Raw genomic sequence first — 17,895 nt, 5'->3', positions numbered from 1 at the left:
AACACCCTTTATTTTATAATATTGTATTGTGGAGTTATATGGTTGACTGTTTTTTCAACATTTTCCTGTTTTGAGATTTTTTTTGGGCGGGCTTAAAACCATAGCTCAATGATGCAATGGAGCTATACTCGGCATAGCCAGGATTTCAGATCAGAGAATACTCTGCATTTTTTAATGATTTTGAGACCTTTTACAGACTTGTCATTTTTTTTGGTCATTCAAATTTGGTCAGGTGTTTAATAACACATCTTTCTGTGATGTGACAAACTCAGAACACATTTAAATTATCAATTTACCGGGATTTTAACATATAGACAGTGACATTTATGTCATTATGTCAGGTCACATTTAGTCTTTGTATCAACACAACGCTCAACATCATCAGGATATTTCATCCGACTTACTTTCATTGATCTAATTCATAATATGATGAATACGAATGATTCAAAAACCCTTCTTTGGTAAAATGTTCTAGTATATTAGACATCATGCAATGCTTAAATTTCTTTTAAATCACCTTTAAGTTTTTCATTGTTCAGGTTTCAAAATCATTAAAAGAAAAACAACAAAAGCGGTATATTGTTAAAAGAGTCAAATAAAGTGTGCAGAGCTGCAAAAGAAGCTTCAATTCATTAATGTTAGAGCGCCACCTGCTGGACAAAACACTGAAAACACAACAGATTAGATCTCTCTGACATGAAACCATCCATCAACTGTTCAAAGATTTTAAGGTTTATTTGCACAAAATAAAACAACAGAAGTACAATAAGACAAGATTACAGGAGATTTAGAAACCTTTCTAAAGAATCTCACCTGAATAAGAATATTCAAATTCAAATAAAACAGGAACGCAATAATAAAATAAATCAATAAAAGCAGGCAAACAGACAAACACAAAGTATGATGTAAATTAAAAAAAAACAAAAAACTATTACAAAATAAGATAATGAGGTGTGAATGTGTTAGTGCAGTCGTCCTCAGCTGCTCCACATTTCTCCTCAGTCATTAGTTTGAGCTCTACAATTCAGCGATATTACCATATATTCAAGTTATTTCATAAACATATGGGCTGAAATAAAACATATTGCATAAAATGCAATTACTTAAAACTTGGCAAATAAAAAGCACTGCAACCAAAAACTGCATATTATTGCTGAAACTACCTGTAACATGCAGTATGTTTATGAAAGTCAACATCAACATGATCACAGTCACATTAAAACTGTGTGAGTGTAATTCTAACTGTATGAAAGGTCTTGTATTGTACGTGAGGCATTTAAAAAAATAAACTCTTTTAACTGCTAACAAAGTGAAGCATTAGTACAGTTGCTATGGTTACTGCAGTTTAACACTGCAAAGACTAGCAGCCAATAAGAAGTATTTTTATGTCCATGGTACGTACTGCAGAGTAATCGACTGTAAACTATCATAGTGAAATGTTTCCACAATAAACGAAGCACGTCTCAAACTGCTCTGCTGTTGTGACATTTACGAGAAACAAATCCTCATAAAATCGAACACCATGATGTTTCTTCTTCTTCCAGAAGTTTCTGTATCAAGTCACTTATTTGTTTTTCATGCATTCGCTGCAGAATTTTCTTTTCTTCGTCGTTTTTCACATTCTTCATTTCCCTTTCATGTTTTTTCAGTAAGTCATCGATTGTTTTCGCATTGTCTGCCTTTTTGGTCACACATTTCACTAATTCAGAAATCTCACTTTGGTGGTCTGTCTTTATTTGTTCCTCTCTGCAGTGTGAACGAGCCTTTAAGAGGTCGTACTCCTCGTCTTTGTCCTTCAGCTGTTTCTCGTGCTCTTGCTTCTGAGCAGCAAACTGCCTGTCGTATCTTTCTTTGAATTCATTGAACGCTTCAGCTCTCTTTCTGGGTTCCTCTTCATACGTCCTCATCAGATTCTCCATTTTTGTCTTATATTTCTCCTCCAACTCTTTTCTCTCTTTTTCCTCTTGTTCTCTTCTGATTCGGTCCTCTTTGATTCTCTTATTTTTATCTCTCTTTCTTTCTTGTTCGTACTCTGCTTGGAGTTTTCTAAGTCTTGTTTGTTCCTCTTGTCGTCTTTGTTCATCTTCTTGATATCTTTTCTCCCACCATTCTTGTTGTTTTCTCTCCCAGTTCTCTCGTTCTTTTCTCATCTCTTCTCTGCTCTCCTCCAGCTTTCTTTCCTTTGATTCGGACTCTAACTTTATTTTTTGCTCCAAAGCTGAAACTTTGTGTTCCCAATCCTGTCGCTGAATTTCTTCCTCGAGTTTTCTCGTTCTGTCTTTTACTTCTCTCATTTTCTGTTCTTTCTGTCTCTCCTCACGTTCCTTGTTTATGTTTTCCTCCATTTCTTTCAGTTGTTTTTCTCTCAGTTGTCTATCCTTCTCAACTTCTGCTCTCTGTTTTTCCTCTCTGTCTTTTCTCTCTTTTTCCTCTTGTTCTCTTCTGATTCGGTCGTCTTCCATTGTTTTCTTGAAGGATTTTTCCCTTTGTTCGTACTCTTCTTGGAGTTTTCTAAGTCTTGTTTGTTCCTCTTGTCGTCTTTGTTCATCTTCTTGATATCTTCTGTCCCACCATTCTTGTTGTTTTCTCTCCCAGTTCTCTCGTTCTTTTTCTCATCTCTTCTCTGCTCTCCTCCAGCTTTCTGTCAGTTGTTTCCTTTGATTCTGCCACTAATTTTATTTTTTGCTCCAAAGCTTGAATTTTTTGTTCCCACTCCTGTCGCTGAATTTCTTCCTCTTGCATTTTCTTCCTGCCTTCTTCGTCTCTCTTTTTCTGTTCCTTCCTTCTCTCCTCTCGTTCCTTTTCTATCTTCTCCTCCTTTTCCTCAAGTAGGTCATGTAGTTTCTTTCGCAGATTTCTCTCCTTTTCAACTTCTGCTCTCTGTTTCTCCTCCAACTCTTTTCTCTCTTTTTCCTCTTGTTCTTCTGATTCGGTCCTCTTTGATTCTCTGATTTTTATCTCTCTTTCTTTCTTGTTCGTACTCTTCTTGAAGTTTTCTAAGTCTTGTTTGTTCCTCTTGTCGTCTTTGTTCATCTTCTTGATATCTTCTGTCCCACCATTCTTGTTGTTTTCTCTCCCAGTTCTCTCGTTCTTTTTTCATCCCATCTCTGCTCTCCTTCAGCTCTCTGTCCTTTATTTCTGACTCCAACTTTAATTTTTGCACCAAAGCTTCGACTTTTTGTCTCCACTCCTGTCGTTGTAATTCTTCAGCTTGCTTTCTCTTCCTGTCTTCTTCTTCTCTCATTTCTTGTTCTTTCTTTCTCTCCTCATGTTCCTTGTTTATCTTTTCCTCCTTTTCTTCAAGCAGTTTTTCTCTCAGTTGTCTCTCCTTTTCAATTTCTGCTCTCTGTTCATCCATTCTGCTTTTCACCTCTTGCATTTCTTCCTCGTGTTTTCTTCCCATTTCCTCTCTCTGTCTCTCCATCTCGTCTTCCTTCTCCTTCAGGATCCTCCCAACGTCTGCTTCATGCAGCATCTCATTAGTGTAGCAGCTGCCTCCATTTGTCTTCACCATGGAGTTAATCTTGGTTATCAGCTCTCTGACTTGTGTCCGGTTACCTTCATCATAGTTATTGAACACATGGTATCTTCCTCCACAGTCAGCAATCAGCTTCTTACAGGAATCGTCACATTTCTTTTCTATGTATTCTTCAATGGACACTTCATCAGTTTCCAGTGAATCTCCTCCAGTGAAAAGAATGATGGTGAAGTTTTCAGAATTCTTCCCAAAGACTTCCTTGATTAATTTTAGTGTCTCCTTCTCTTCTGGTGCGAATCTGCCGATTTTGTAACACCAACAGGAAGACATGTGGTCCTGGAGCCAGAAGACCGATGCATTTCGACAGCTCCTCAGTGACTTCCTCCTGGCTCAAACTACTGTCCAACAGACCAGGAGTGTCGACCACAACAACAGGACGACCGTCCACCTCCCCCGATGCTTTCTGACAGCGTTTGATGTCTGATTTAAGGCTTGATTCAGCTTCAAACTCTTCCCTTCCCAGAATGGTGTTTCCTGAAGAGCTCTTTCCACAGCCGGTCTCCCCGAACAGCACAATCCTGAGACACTCTGGACTCTGCTTCTCATCATCACCTGTGAAATAAAAACACTTTGAGTTACTTTATATGCAGACAGAGCAGTATAAACTGCATGGTGTTTATGTGCAGCGGGTTTAAGACACAGAAAAAAGGACTATTATTTAACAGATTTTATATTTAAAACTTGAAATTCACAGTACTTACAGCTGACTGTGCTTTTTGATCTCAGGTCTCTCAGTTCAGCCTGAAGTGTGCTGATCTTTTCTCTTTGAGCATGTGCGTATGTTTCTGTTGTGTAGCCGTGTGGTTCGTCTTCATTGGGTCTCAGTTTCATCTTTTCCACAGCATCCAGCAGCTCTGGGATCTGCTGCTGGTCCTTGATGTTGAGAACAACATATCTTCCTCCACAGCTCTCACAGAGCTCCTGGATGTCTCTGCTTTCTTTTACAAAGTTAACAACAGCTGGAGCTGTAGGATCTGACTCACAGTGAACAGAATCAAGGTGAAGTCATTGACTCGAGAGCTGAACGTGTCCTGGATGGTCTTTAACTCTCCCTTGTCTTCATCGGTGAGGGGACCCACAGGTAGGACCAGGATGAAGGCGTGGACGCCCTCAGGATCACAGAGGGACACACACCTGAATGATTCCCTCCATCACTGCCTCCTGAGGTTTTCCATACAAGGCAGGCAGCTCCACCAGGGACACTGGACGTCCACACACCTCTCCCTGATGTTTAACACTCTCTGGATGAAGCTCTGTCTGACCTAAAATGGCCTTGGCTGCTGAAGTCTTCCCTGCTCCTGTCCTCCCACACAGAACCAGGTTTAAAGCTGGTCTCATGGGATCAGACTTTGGTCTGATGGTCTCTTCAGTGAAGGAGAGGAAGGTTTCATTAGCGTCACGTACGATGTTCTCCATCTTCTGCATTAGTGATGGACGGTTGTTTTGAGCCATGCTGTAGTGTCGTCCTCCACAGTCTTCAATGAGCTGACTGACAGACTGACGCGTTTCACCGCCCTCATGTGTCGTAATGACCATCGAGTGTTTGAAAGCATCTTGACCAAACAGACTCAGGATGAACTTCAGCATTTTTCTGTTATTCTCTGTGAATTCAGAAGGCTTCACCATCAGCAGCAGGACATTTGGTCCGGGGAGGCAAAGAGTCATGCAGCTCCTCATCTCTTCTATGACTGCGTCCACAGAAAGACTGGGGATGTCTGGAGTTTTCACAACTTTCAAAGGCTTTCCGCTCCACTCTCCACAGGCGACCTCACATTGCTTTTTGATATTTATTTTATGATATAGCACCTGTTTGCTCCCCGTGATCAAGTTGCACAGTGTCTTCTTTTTGTCCTCACTTTTTCCAAATAACACAATCCTGAATTCACATGCTGTGAAATAACAGATATATCTTAAGTTAGAGAAGATTCCACTGACAAAATCCTCATTACTCATAAATCATCACACTTGCAATTAGTCATTAACTTAACAAAGAGGGATGCAGACACTAATGACTAGTCACTTCGTACTGCATCAAACTATGTGCCCTCCACTTTGAAATATATCAACCACAATTCTCCATGACACAGATACTAAAAAATGCTAACCAAATCTCTTGTCTGATACTACAGATATTAGCATATAGCTCATATAATATCTCAGTGTGATATGACCCCTCAGCAGGACAATGACCCATGCCACACTACAAAAAACTCTTCAGGAATGGCTTGAGAAATTTGACAAAAAGCACAAGAAATCAGCCTGCCCTCCGTATTCCCGAAATGCAAATCTGATGATGTAACATGTGCTGTGTGGTCAGTCTGCAACAGCATTTGAGTGGGTGGTGCTTATCAAGATGCAGCCACATGAATGTCAGGACTACAAAATTCTCAGGAGAACATTGGGTTGTAACAAGACGATCAATGACAGTGGATTTAATGTTTTGGGTGACAGATTTGCTGTAGATTGCCAATGCATGGATTCAGATAATAACATGTAATTTACTTACACTGGTGGGACAGGGTATATTCACTGGGAGCCTTTGTCTCTGTAAAAGATAATGCCAGATATGACAGTGTGATTACACAGAAATTAGTAAATTATAAAATATAAAGTTCTCATGAACTAAATCACTGTCCTGCACTTACCAAAAGCTTTTGGTGGATCCAAGTCAACACTGAGTTCTCCTGTTTGTTTCAGACTGGTGTCCTGATCAGAAACCAAAGGTGGTGCTGCACTTCAAACACATCACAGCTCACATGCTCTCCATTGTTCTCTTCTACAATTTGACCCAAACGTGTTAACAGCTCTGAACGTTCGAGGTTCTTCTGCTTCAGGTGTCTGTATCTACATTTCTTGATCAGGTCTTTTAAGGGCTGCTCTGGTTCATCTTTGTCTGTGAAACCTGAACTCTCCTCTCTGGGTGGTGATATCAGGATCAATGAATGATCAAATGATTGATCACTGAAGAGTTTCAGGACTCTGCAGAGTCTCAGTTTGTGTCTCTCAGTGAAGTTTTCAGGCTGCAGAACCAGCAGGAACACATGAGGTCCAGGATCAGAGAGTCTCACACAGTTTTTCAAATGTTCTGTCAGTTTGTTTTCAGAGATGTCAGGATGCAGCAGGTCTGGGGTGTTGATCAGAACTACATCTCTGTCTTTCAACTGTCCTCTTCCTCTCAGACAGCGGTCTGGTTCTTCCTCAGTGTTGAACACAGTCTCTCCCAGGATGAAGTTCCCCACTGAGCTCCTCTCAGACCAGCTGTCTGCCAGCAGAACGACCCTCAGCTCAGACACTGAAAAGAAAACACTGAATTAGTAAATCCTTCTTGGTGTAGACTTCTACCAAAACAAAATCAAAAATGATGGTTTAGAAACAATGAGTGGGGCTTTAATAGTACTTCGTCATCTAAAAAGATATCCAAAAATGGATTTGTAAATATTCAAATTGAAGTAAATGTGAGATTGTACCCACCAAATACAAACAGTGTGATTCTGGATATTATTTTATACAAACATTATTCTGACTCAGGTCAGGTTAACTCACTGTCTGGTGGCAGCCATTGGTAACTGCTGTTCCGCTTCAGTGGTTTCTGATCATTTGTGGCTGTAAAGATGCAGAAAAATACTTTATTTAAATGCAGTACAGGCAGACGCAGTCTTTAACAAAAAGGGACACTTGCTGTAGACTTGTCTGTATTCATATTTTATGTGTTTGTGTTTTTACATAATTTTAGATTAGAATAAGAAATGTTTCTTCCTTTGATCGACAAGTCTACAGACAAAACTGGAGAGGATTTAAGGACAACACTGTGCATTTTGAAGAAACATTTGAGTATTTGAGTAGTTTAGAAACCTTAGTGCATGAGAATAATTGATTACATTAGGTGGCAGATTCAGTCAAGTATTTGTACGGGTATGGGTGCACATAAATGAAATTTGACTGTTTTTTCGGGTTGGTCTCATTGTACATAACTGGGTTGCCATCAGACTCTGCCCAGTTCTGGCTGAGACACAGATGACTCAGCTGAGGTCTGTCTCCATGGGGCCAAATGTGAGCTTTGACCCTATTACTTCTGCCAAATCTGGCCCAGATTTAACTGTTATGGACACGGGCCTATTCTGGCTGAGACATGGCAGCTGGATAACACAGCAGCCAGCACTGAAACATGTTCTGGCCCATTGATGGTGGCCAAATTTGGGCCTGACTGGGCATAGAAGACACGGGCTGATCCTGGCTGAGACATGGCTGCCAGCATCAAAATGTGCTGTGACTTGTCAATCATTACTAAATCGTGCTTATCTTGCTGCTGCTTCAATCACAAAATCTTTCTGCAGGAGGCAAAGTCTTTCCTTCAGATCTTAATCATTACTTGTCATCGGTTATTCTCTTATCTGTGTCAAACAAGTACCTGTACTTTCACCTGTCTCGCCTGATTGAACCAGACTTTGCCCCTTTATTCATCCGAGTCATCACATTTGGCTTTAAGATTAAATCTATTTGCCTCTCTGCTACTGTCAGTTGTCATTTCAGACAAAATATGCAACTCTGCTCAAGTTCTCATTATTTCCAGTACCCCGGATTTCAGAAGCCCTCCTCCAAAATCACATCCATCCAGAATTTGAGGCGTTTCTCGTCAACCCATCCTCCACCACCACTTCTCACATCTCATGTCTGTTTAAACATGAAATCTCTGCACCCTAAAAATTTAATGAGGTGGCAATGGAGTAACCAAAGGCTCACATTAAACCTTCTGTGCACCAGGTCAATATATTTATGATCAATCTTAAATGAAGTCTCTCCTGACTGAGGTAAATGTGACTGAACTCACCTGTTGCTGCCATGATGTCACTCTCCTGGAAACAACATCAGGGACGAATTCAACTGGAAACCAGCTGCTGGGTTTGAGCATAACAAAAATAACAATAATAATTATAACAGTAACAATAATAACTTTGACATAAATGTGTTGAAACCTCAAAATAAACTAAAAGACACAGTAGCTTAATGAATACAACGTCTAACAGCAGTCTCCGGGTGTTGGGGTCTCTCACGTCATCTTACAGCACATTTATGCTATATAAAAAAAATGTCTGGTCACTTCTGACTTCCTTCCATCACATGGCGACTCTACACATCACCTCAGCTTAAACATTAATCAGCATCAATAAACATTTCTCACAGACGTCTTACTAAATCTAATTATCCATACATTTCATATAGACTGTCAAACTGAAAACATGTCTGATGCTCTAGGTTCAGACCAAAACACAGAAAATCTGTTTTCTCGCTATAATCACGTCAGCTCGGATTTCACAGACATCCACCGTTACAGACCAGAGTTTATTCATAAACCTTCACTGATCTGATATCAACTCTGCTAAAGCACCCATAACAATATCCACTTACTATGACTACTTGATAGTTTCTTTAGCGTTAGGTTTAGTTTCTAGTGTTAGAAGAGTTGACTCACCTGATGCAGTACTTGTTGCGCCACGATGAGCGGTAAAAGTGAAAGTAAAATGATAACGGGGGGAGGGGGAAAATGGCGACGATAAACGTTTTAAAAATGATTTTTTAAAGTTATATAAACCTGTATGAGTCCTAAAAGTCGTCCATCACTTTACAGCATACACGCATTGTTGATATTTATAAGTATATTACATGCATTAGATAATTGTTCAGTCAAAATATATCAAGTGATCAAAACCGATCTGCAGAAGCAGCAATTTTATATTTAACATTAGAGCTCCACCTGCTGGACAAAACAGTGAACACGCACAGCAGTGAAGTAAATCACTGAAGTAAAAAGTACAGTAAATCTCTTAAGACAAAACTCTAATATTTTTATTCCATAAAAAAAAGAGGGTCAGCAAAAACAAATCTTTGAGTCATCAAACCCAAAACCTCTAACCAAGGTTAAAAATGTTAAAATGACACAAACAAAATCATAGAGAGTAGAATAAAACTTAAAAACAAAATCTAAATTTTAACTGGAGTAAAACTCCAGTCACCAGTGTTTGATGCTGCAGCTCCACCTGCTGGACACAGATGGGTAATCAGACAGAAAATATCACCGTGCTCAAAGCATACAAGAATTTTTAGAAGAAGAACTAGGACCATCGCCCAATTCTTGCTCTTTCTAAAGAGAATTTAAAAAATGGAAGCAGGTTTGTAAATACGTGTGTTGGAAAAATAAGTAATATTTAACAGCATACTAACAAAGACACATCGAGGCATTCCTTGTCTACACCATTATTGATTATCATTTTTGATTAATCTGACAAACAGTCCAAATGATATACATGATTTTTATATATTTACATTGATATCTGTGATTTGGGTCCTGTGGAGAAAACGCAACATCAAAACATTTCATTTCACTATAATCAAAGATAATCTCTAAAGACCCTAAAATAATTAACAATCAAACAATTCGGACACCAGTATATAAGAATACAATAAAATATAACAAACAACAATGAAAATGCACATGTCTGGGGACACAAGAACATGGCAATGAATGCTGGGACGTTACAAAGACGCGTGCTGGCACGGATGGTTACTGGCGGAGGTGTAGAAAAAAACTGCAGACATTAAGAACATAAAATAAAAACAAAACAAAGGTACTGATAAGTAATCAAGGAAGCAAACCTCCATCGTCCATTGGTCATTAATCATACATTGAGACACTTGGGTGTCCACTTTACCTGTAGTTACTACAGTTCATCCGAAGGGGAACAAGACAGATGAACCACATATCATTTCAATGTATCCAGTCAAGATATTTCACCAAAAAAAGCCAACAAGCTGATGATGCTGAAACAAAACTCAGAAGATCATTAAAGTCAGTAGGATCCATCCTCCAGGGACGTTCAACGCCTCAGCTAGATTTATTGGCAATTCACAAACTAGTTATGGAGATATTTTAATCTGGACCAAAGTGGTGGACAAACTGACTGCCATCCAAAGATCGAAGACGCTAGCATGGCTACAACAAAAAAAATCTTCACAAGACCTGACAAGGTGGTTTGTCGAGGTCTTTCAGAAGTTCCTGTATCATGTCACTTGTTTGTTTATCGTGCATTTGTTGCAGGTTTTCCTTTTGCTCTCGAGTTTCCGCTCTCTCCATTTCTTGTTCTTGTTTTTTCAGTAAGTCACGGAATTTTTTGATATTTTGTCGTTTTTTGAGACACCTCAATAAATCATGGATCTGTCTTTGACGTTTTTTCTCCAACTGCTCTTCCCTTTGAGCTGAAAGTGCCTTTAAGATGTTGTACTCTTCTGCTTTCATGTGTTTCTCCCGTTCTAGGTCTTTTAGGCATTTCTCTTTGAATTCATTGAATTCCTCTGCTTTCGCTCTGGCCTCTTCTTCATGTTCCTTCTTCAAATGCATCAGGTCCATGTCGTACTTGTCCTTCAACGCCTTTCGCTCTTTTTCCTCTTCCTTTCTCTCGTTTTCATACGTTTCCTTCATAATCTTCTGTTCTTCTTTGAACTTTTCAGTTATTTCACTTTCCTCCAGTAGCCTTTCCTTATTTTCCTGATCTCTTTTTAACCACCATTCTTTTTGTTTCTTTTCCCAAGCCTCTTGTTGTTCCTTCATCTCTTCTGTTTTCTGCGTCAGTTTCTTGTCAATGTTTTCCTTTGATTCCAATTCTTGTTTCATTTTTATCTCCATAGCTTTAAGTTTTTTTTCCCATTTCTGTCTCTCTGATTCTTCATGTGTTTTCCTCACCCGCTCCTCTTCTTCTCTCATTTCTTGGTCTTTTCTTCTTTTGTCAAGCTCCTTGCTAATGTTTTCAATATCTTGTTTCCTTCTGAATTCTCTCTCTTTAGCTTTTGCTCTCTCATCATCCAGTCTTCTTTCCATCATCTGCAGTTCCTCATCATATTTTCTTCTGAGATCCTCCCTCTCTCTCTGTATCTCTTCTTCCTTGTTTTTTAGGATCCTCTCTACTTCTTTCTTTATAGCTGCTTCGGCCTCTTGCAGCATCTCATTAGTGTAGCAGCTGCCTCCATTTGTCTTCACCATGGAGTCAATCTTGGTTATCAGCTCTCTGACTTGTGTCCGGTTGTGTTCATCACGGTTATTGAACACATGGTATCTTCCTCCACAGTCAGCAATCAGTTTCTTGCAGGAATCAACACATTTTTCTTTAACATATTTTTCAATGGACACTTCGTCAGTTTCCAGTGAATCTCCTCCAGTGAAAAGAATGATGGTGAAGTTTTCAGAATTCTTTCCAAAGACTTCCTTGATGAGTTTTAATGTCTCCTTCGCCTGCTGTGTAAATCGACCAATTTTGATCACCAACAGAAAGACATGTGGTCCTGGAGCCAGAAGACTGATGCATTTCACCATCTCCTCATTAACCTCTTCATGGGACAAACTATTGTCAAACAGACCAGGAGTGTCGACCACAACAACAGGACGACCGTCCACCTCACCAACTGCTTTCTGACAAAGTTTTGTGACTGATGTTTGGCTTTGTTCAGCGGTAAACTCCTTTCTTCCGAGAATGGTGTTTCCTGAGGAGCTTTTTCCACAGCCGGTCTCTCCTATCAGCACAATCCTGAGACACTCTGAGCTCTGCTTCTCATCATCACCTGTGAAATAACAAAACCCGGGGTCACTAATCTGACAGTACATGTCATAGCACAGGCAGGTAATATTTCGGTAACAGTTTGTCATCACGTCAACTGAAAAATGCTGTTGAAAATATTCCTGTGCAGACACGCAGCCTAGTCAAGTGATGTCCAGTGGTAATGGAGGCACGAAAATAGTTAATGGATTTTTGGCAGAATGAAAAAGATCTAATCTTTAAAATGTTTCTGTGATGTAGGAAACACAATATAACCACTGATTCAACATGCTTCTCTGCAGTCAAAAATGACTTCAAGATTTCCACATTGCTGAGTTACTGTAAGGGTCAATGAACAAAGCCTGTTACAGATTTAGGTATTTGCATCATTTTTATCTATAATTTGTCATCTTGTCTCATCAGCATCATTTGGCTTAAGGCATTTTAAGGGAGTTAAGTATTGTAGATGTTCAATATTCTAGTAATTGTTTGCAACATTGCAGTTTAGGTTGATCTACGTATCTTCTGCATTAAAAAAGGAAACTGCCAAAGGTAGCATGTGCATGGAGAGGAGGACTGGTCCAAGAATACTAATGCAGAAATTCTGTCCTCTTCAGGGATGAGCGTTATCAATCATTAGATATGGACCTCAGATGGGCTCATTAAATAAGACCCAGCTTGTTGAAAATTACTTTTGGTAACCATTCAATAAACTCAATGACAACAGTACAAGCTCAAGAGTGTAGTCTGATGTCTAGATCTGGGAAAGCTGTTAACATACTTACCAGTGATGGTGCTCTTTTTTAGCATCTGAAGTTCAGCATGTTGCATGTTGATAAGTTTCTCTTGTTGGATGATCTTGGCTATTTGGGCATGTGCAAGTGTTTCTGTTGTATAGCACTGTTGTTTGTCCACCATATTCAACATCTTGGCAATCTGCTGCTGGTCCTTGACATTGAGAACAACATATCTTCCTCCACAGCTCTCACAGAGCTCCTGGATGTCTCTGCTTTCTTTTACAAAGTTAACAACATCAGGAGCTGCAGGATCTGACTCCACAGTGAACAGAATCAAGGTGAAGTCATTGACTCGAGAGCTGAACGTGTCCTGGATGGTCTCTAACTCTCCCTTGTCTTCATCGGTGAGGGGACCCACAGGTAGGACCAGGATGAAGGCGTGGACGCCCTCAGGATCACAGAGGGACACACACCTGAATGATTCCTCCATCACTGCCTCCTGAGGTTTTCCATACAAGGCAGGCAGCTCCACCAGGGACACTGGACGTCCACACACCTCTCCCTGATGTTTAACACTCTCTGGATGAAGCTCTGTCTGACCTAAAATGGCCTTGGCTGCTGAAGTCTTCCCTGCTCCTGTCCTCCCACACAGAACCAGGTTTAAAGCTGGTCTCATGGGCTCAGACTTTGGTCTGATGGTCTCTTCAGTGAAGGAGAGAAAGGATCCTCTGTTGTCCTGCACAATGTTCTCCATCTTCTCCATTAACAGTGTGTGGTCATTTTTTAACATGTGGTAGTGTCTTCCTCCACAGTCTTTAATGAGCTGCCTGATGGAGTAACATGTTTTATCCTCTTCTTGTTTTGTAATGACCATCGAGTGCTTTAAAGCATCTCGACCAAATAGACTCAGAATGAACTTCAGTGTTTCTCTGTTTTTCTGTGTGAACTCAGGAGGTTTCACTAACAGCAGCAGGACATTCGGTCCAGGAGGACAAAGAGTCACACAGCTCCTCATCTCTCCTATGACTGCTTCCACACAAAGACCGAAGATGTCTGGAGTTTTCACTACTGTTAGCGAATTTCTCCTCCACTCTCCATAGATGGGCACACAGTTTTTGATTGGCGTATGTTTCTGTAAATTAAAGTCTTGGTTACCAAGGATGAAGCTGCCGAGTGTTGTCTTTGGATCGTCACTTTTGCCCAACAGCACAATTCTGAGTGCAGATGCTGTAAAACAACATGAATATTTAGTGTTTTATTAAGTATTGGAAATAAACTAAATTTAGGGCCCTAACAAATAAGGCTGACTTTAAAGAACTGCAATGAAATTTAGAATGTATTTGCAATTTCTGGTTTTGTATAATATTGTGCCTTTTCTAAAATGCACCTTACCTTAGACTAGTTATTTTTTTGTCAATACTTTTAATAGGACGGTTCACTCCAGCATCAATATTTTTCCCTCTAAAAAGCTGTTCTGGTTGTTAGTCTAGTTTTAGATAGTTTTGGTGTGAGTTGCTGAGTGATGGAGATATCAGTCGTGGATATGTCTGCCATCACTCTAATATAATGGAAGTATATAGCAGTTGGTTTACAGTGCTCAAAGTGCCAAAAATAAACAAGTGAAAAAATAATAATTGTAAAACACATTGCTACATTTCTCAGGCACTGCAGTTAGAGGGTTCTTGCAACTGTTTGTTCAAGAGTGTCAACCCCGACACATTTATTTCACATTTGCAAAACATCTATCACATTCTTAGTGACTGCGAACCTCAGATTTAAGACATGTTGAATGTTTGCCTGTGGCATGTCAAAGACTCGATCAAACAATCTTTACTTACTTTGCTTCATTTTGCTTTGCGCTTCTGACGGGTTGTATGGCATGTCTGGTGTTAACCCTGTGAAAGAAAAAACAACAGTATACCCAAAATATAAAAAGCATCCTATAGATCTTTGTGTACATTACATGATGATCATTTGTAATGAATTCACTTACAGCTGGTAAGACAGTTTTTTGTCACATCCACAATAGCTTTCAGCCCTACAAAAAGATCACCGCAGTTCATTAAAATAAGTGCCGACTTAATGGTTTTCCTTAATGAAGACTTATTTATCACACATTTATCACTTACCACCAGGTCTAGCAGAGTCTGAGTCGACAGAGGATGTTGCCTGTTTTTTCACATTTTGATGATCGCCAGGTAAAGTAATCTTTGGATCTTCGAATGAATCACACCTCAAATGCTCTCCCGTGTTCTTTACAATTTGATCTAAGCGCGTAAACAGCTCTGGGCGTTCAAGGCTCTTCTGCCTCATAAATCTGTTTCTACAACTTCTGATCATGTCGTTCAAGGGTGGATGTCGCAAATATTCTTCCACTAAACCTGAACTCTCCTCTCTGGGTGTCGATATAAGAACCAGTGAATGATCAAACGATTGATTGCTGAGGAGTTTCAGGACTCTGCAGAGCTTCAGTTTTTGTTCCTCAGTGAAGTCTTCAGGCTGCAGGACCAGCAGGAACACATGAGGTCCAGGATCAAAGTGTCTCACACAGTCTTCAACACGTTTTTTTAGTCTGTGTTCAGAGATGTTGGGAAGCAGCAGATCTGGAGTGTTGATGACAGCAGTCTGGTTCTTCTTCAGTGTAAAACAGGGTCGCTCCCAGTATGAAGTTCCCCACTGAACACCTCTGAGACCAGCTGTTCCCCAAAAGAACAATCCTCAGCTCAGAGACTGAAAAGAAAATGCAAAATCAGGAGGCACAGCTAACCTACTCACATCAAGAGAATACAATCAAATGGATTCACAGTTTCTTCCTGTTAGTCCAGCAAACAAATACAAATGACCAGTGGCTATTTCTGCTGAAAGCACATGGATAAGTTCATGTATACAAAAATAAAAAACCATCACGTGTGTAATGTGTGCAGACTAATACTCTGACAGGACTCACCAGGTGCAGCGGTCACCATGATGTCAGTCTGCCGGAAACACTAGAGACGTATTTACCAGAAGACTTTTAATCTTTGAACCTAAAAAAGAAAAAAATGGTTTTACCGACTAATAATTTCCTGTTAAAAAAGGCTGTTTTTTTCATTTACCCAGTCACATGTGTGCAGAAGTTTTTGTTCATGGACACATATTTATGCAGTCATGTGTTCCTCTGCACTCATTTAAAACAAACACGTGTGACATAATATTTTTGACATCACCACAGCAGGGATCTCTGTCGGGGTTGCCCAAGTCTGACCGCAGACAGTTGTTGTTATTCAAGCATACGCATATATTCAGGCCTTGCCTATGTTTTTACTAAAGCTAAAGAGCAGATTGGGTTTCCCTGCCAACATGATCTGTATGTGAAATACAGATACAATATAATTACAAGGATGAATGCATTTTTAACAACTAAATTGACTTTTAACAGTATAAACTTTTGTTGCAGGTTACATTACAACAATGCAGGAAATAAAAACAATAAACCAAATTAAAACAGACATATGAGCCAATTTCTGGAAAACCTACCAGCCGGTTAAGAGGAGAGAGTAGTCGGAATAAAAAAGGATTTTTAACATTTGTAAACCACCGCAGCATACAATCATACAGGTGCACACAAAGTATGAGGCGATTGGTCCAGTAGTTTGCAAGATTAGCTGCAGATATATGAAAACACTCTCACACACACCTGGCAGAGATAATTACACACAAATCAGTTTCAACTAAAGGAAGACTTTGAATTGTTTGGAACAATAAAGCCTGTCCCTCGCCTTAAACAGGTTCTCCTCTTCTTGTGAAAACATTTTGCTTTTTTGCATGTGCCAAAGGTGTGGTTCAGGTAACATTTTAGTATTCATAGCAGTAGTTTGGCATTTTGCCTTCAGCTCAAGGTTGTATTTATTCAAAGTGATGATCCTTATTTTTTTTGATCACATTAGGTGAGACGGCACATTTTGATAAAGATGGTGGGCGCTCATCTAAGATAATAAATGGTCACGTATGGCCAAAATATGTTTGTTTGTTTTTTTTTTTTTCATTTTAATGACAGGACGTGGTTTCTAAGACGTCGGTAGGGATATGAAGCAGGTGCTGACCATGTGCACGGGTGCAGATTTTGCTCTACCACCGTGTTGAGCTTGTGGCGGTTGCCGCTGGGCGCTTTCACTGATCAAATAACACGTCAAAAGCAGGAAGAAGACAATACGGAGGAACGAAAGAACTGGGTCTGGGAAACCATTTCCACCAAACTTCAGGTGAATGGTAAATTGTCCAAATACACAGAAATCTTAAGAAATTTCAATGATTCAACTTGTCTTACTACAGTATGCAGCTGCTTGTGAAAACATTTTGCTTTTTTGGGGATCTGTTTTGGAGTTAGGCGGTTGTCAGGGTGGTTGCCACGCAGCGGTGTGAAAACAGCTTTAGATCACAGTTTGGCTGTGAGTTTTGGGAAAAGGCGGACCCAGGTAATACAATTAATTGAGGAGATACTAAAAATAATGTGAGTAGAGGCACAGCCAGTTAAACAGGACCCAATAAGTTTCCATCTTCTGTCAGACAAACATGACGACATTCCCAACAGAAACATTCACACCTGCAAAAGTGAAAGTAAGAGTCCAGCTGGAAGATTCACATGCAGGTGTCAAAAACAAACAAACAAAAGAACAACACACAGTTCAGTCCACTGTCCTTAAAGATCACTCATTTTACTTCAATCGGACTTACAGCAGATCTAACTTCAGATTGTTCTGTTAACTTCAATCTGAAAGTTTGAATTTGATCCACATGTTGATGTTGATGAATCTTGGTTCAGAACAAAAGACAGAAAAGTAGCAACACCAATCAATAAAATCAATTCTAATCGAGAGAAGAGTTGATGCAACTAGATACTCCTATGAATATGTACATATGTATCTATGTACACAGCTGTATATGAGCTGGTGGGGTTTTTTGGACACAGGCGGACACACCCACGGAGACACCGGCGAACAATGACAGCGGCGCACACCGGCGGGACAACCGCGGAGACACTGGCGGACATTGAGAGCGG

General features: G+C 39.9%; 1 protein-coding gene across 1 annotated transcript; it reads right to left on the bottom strand.

Moving 5' to 3' along the window:
• Positions 1-881: 881 nt before the first annotated feature.
• On the bottom strand, positions 882-13,708 carry LOC121944733. The gene is given in 13 exon segments (XM_042488622.1): positions 882-2,605; positions 2,607-2,931; positions 2,933-3,773; positions 3,775-4,090; positions 4,240-4,518; positions 4,521-4,683; positions 4,685-5,427; positions 6,045-6,083; positions 6,184-6,267; positions 6,351-6,830; positions 8,367-8,391; positions 10,800-12,145; positions 12,906-13,708. Coding segments are annotated over 13 exon segments (6,447 nt in total). The 5' UTR covers positions 13,612-13,708; the 3' UTR covers positions 882-1,505.
• Between the last annotated feature and the right edge of the window lie 4,187 nt (positions 13,709-17,895).

This window comes from Plectropomus leopardus, chromosome 6 (genome assembly GCF_008729295.1).
Source record: "Plectropomus leopardus isolate mb chromosome 6, YSFRI_Pleo_2.0, whole genome shotgun sequence".
Lineage (NCBI taxonomy): Eukaryota > Metazoa > Chordata > Actinopteri > Perciformes > Serranidae > Plectropomus > Plectropomus leopardus.
The sequence above is the reverse complement of the archived record's forward strand: the minus strand, read 5'-3'. Positions and strand labels throughout refer to the sequence as shown.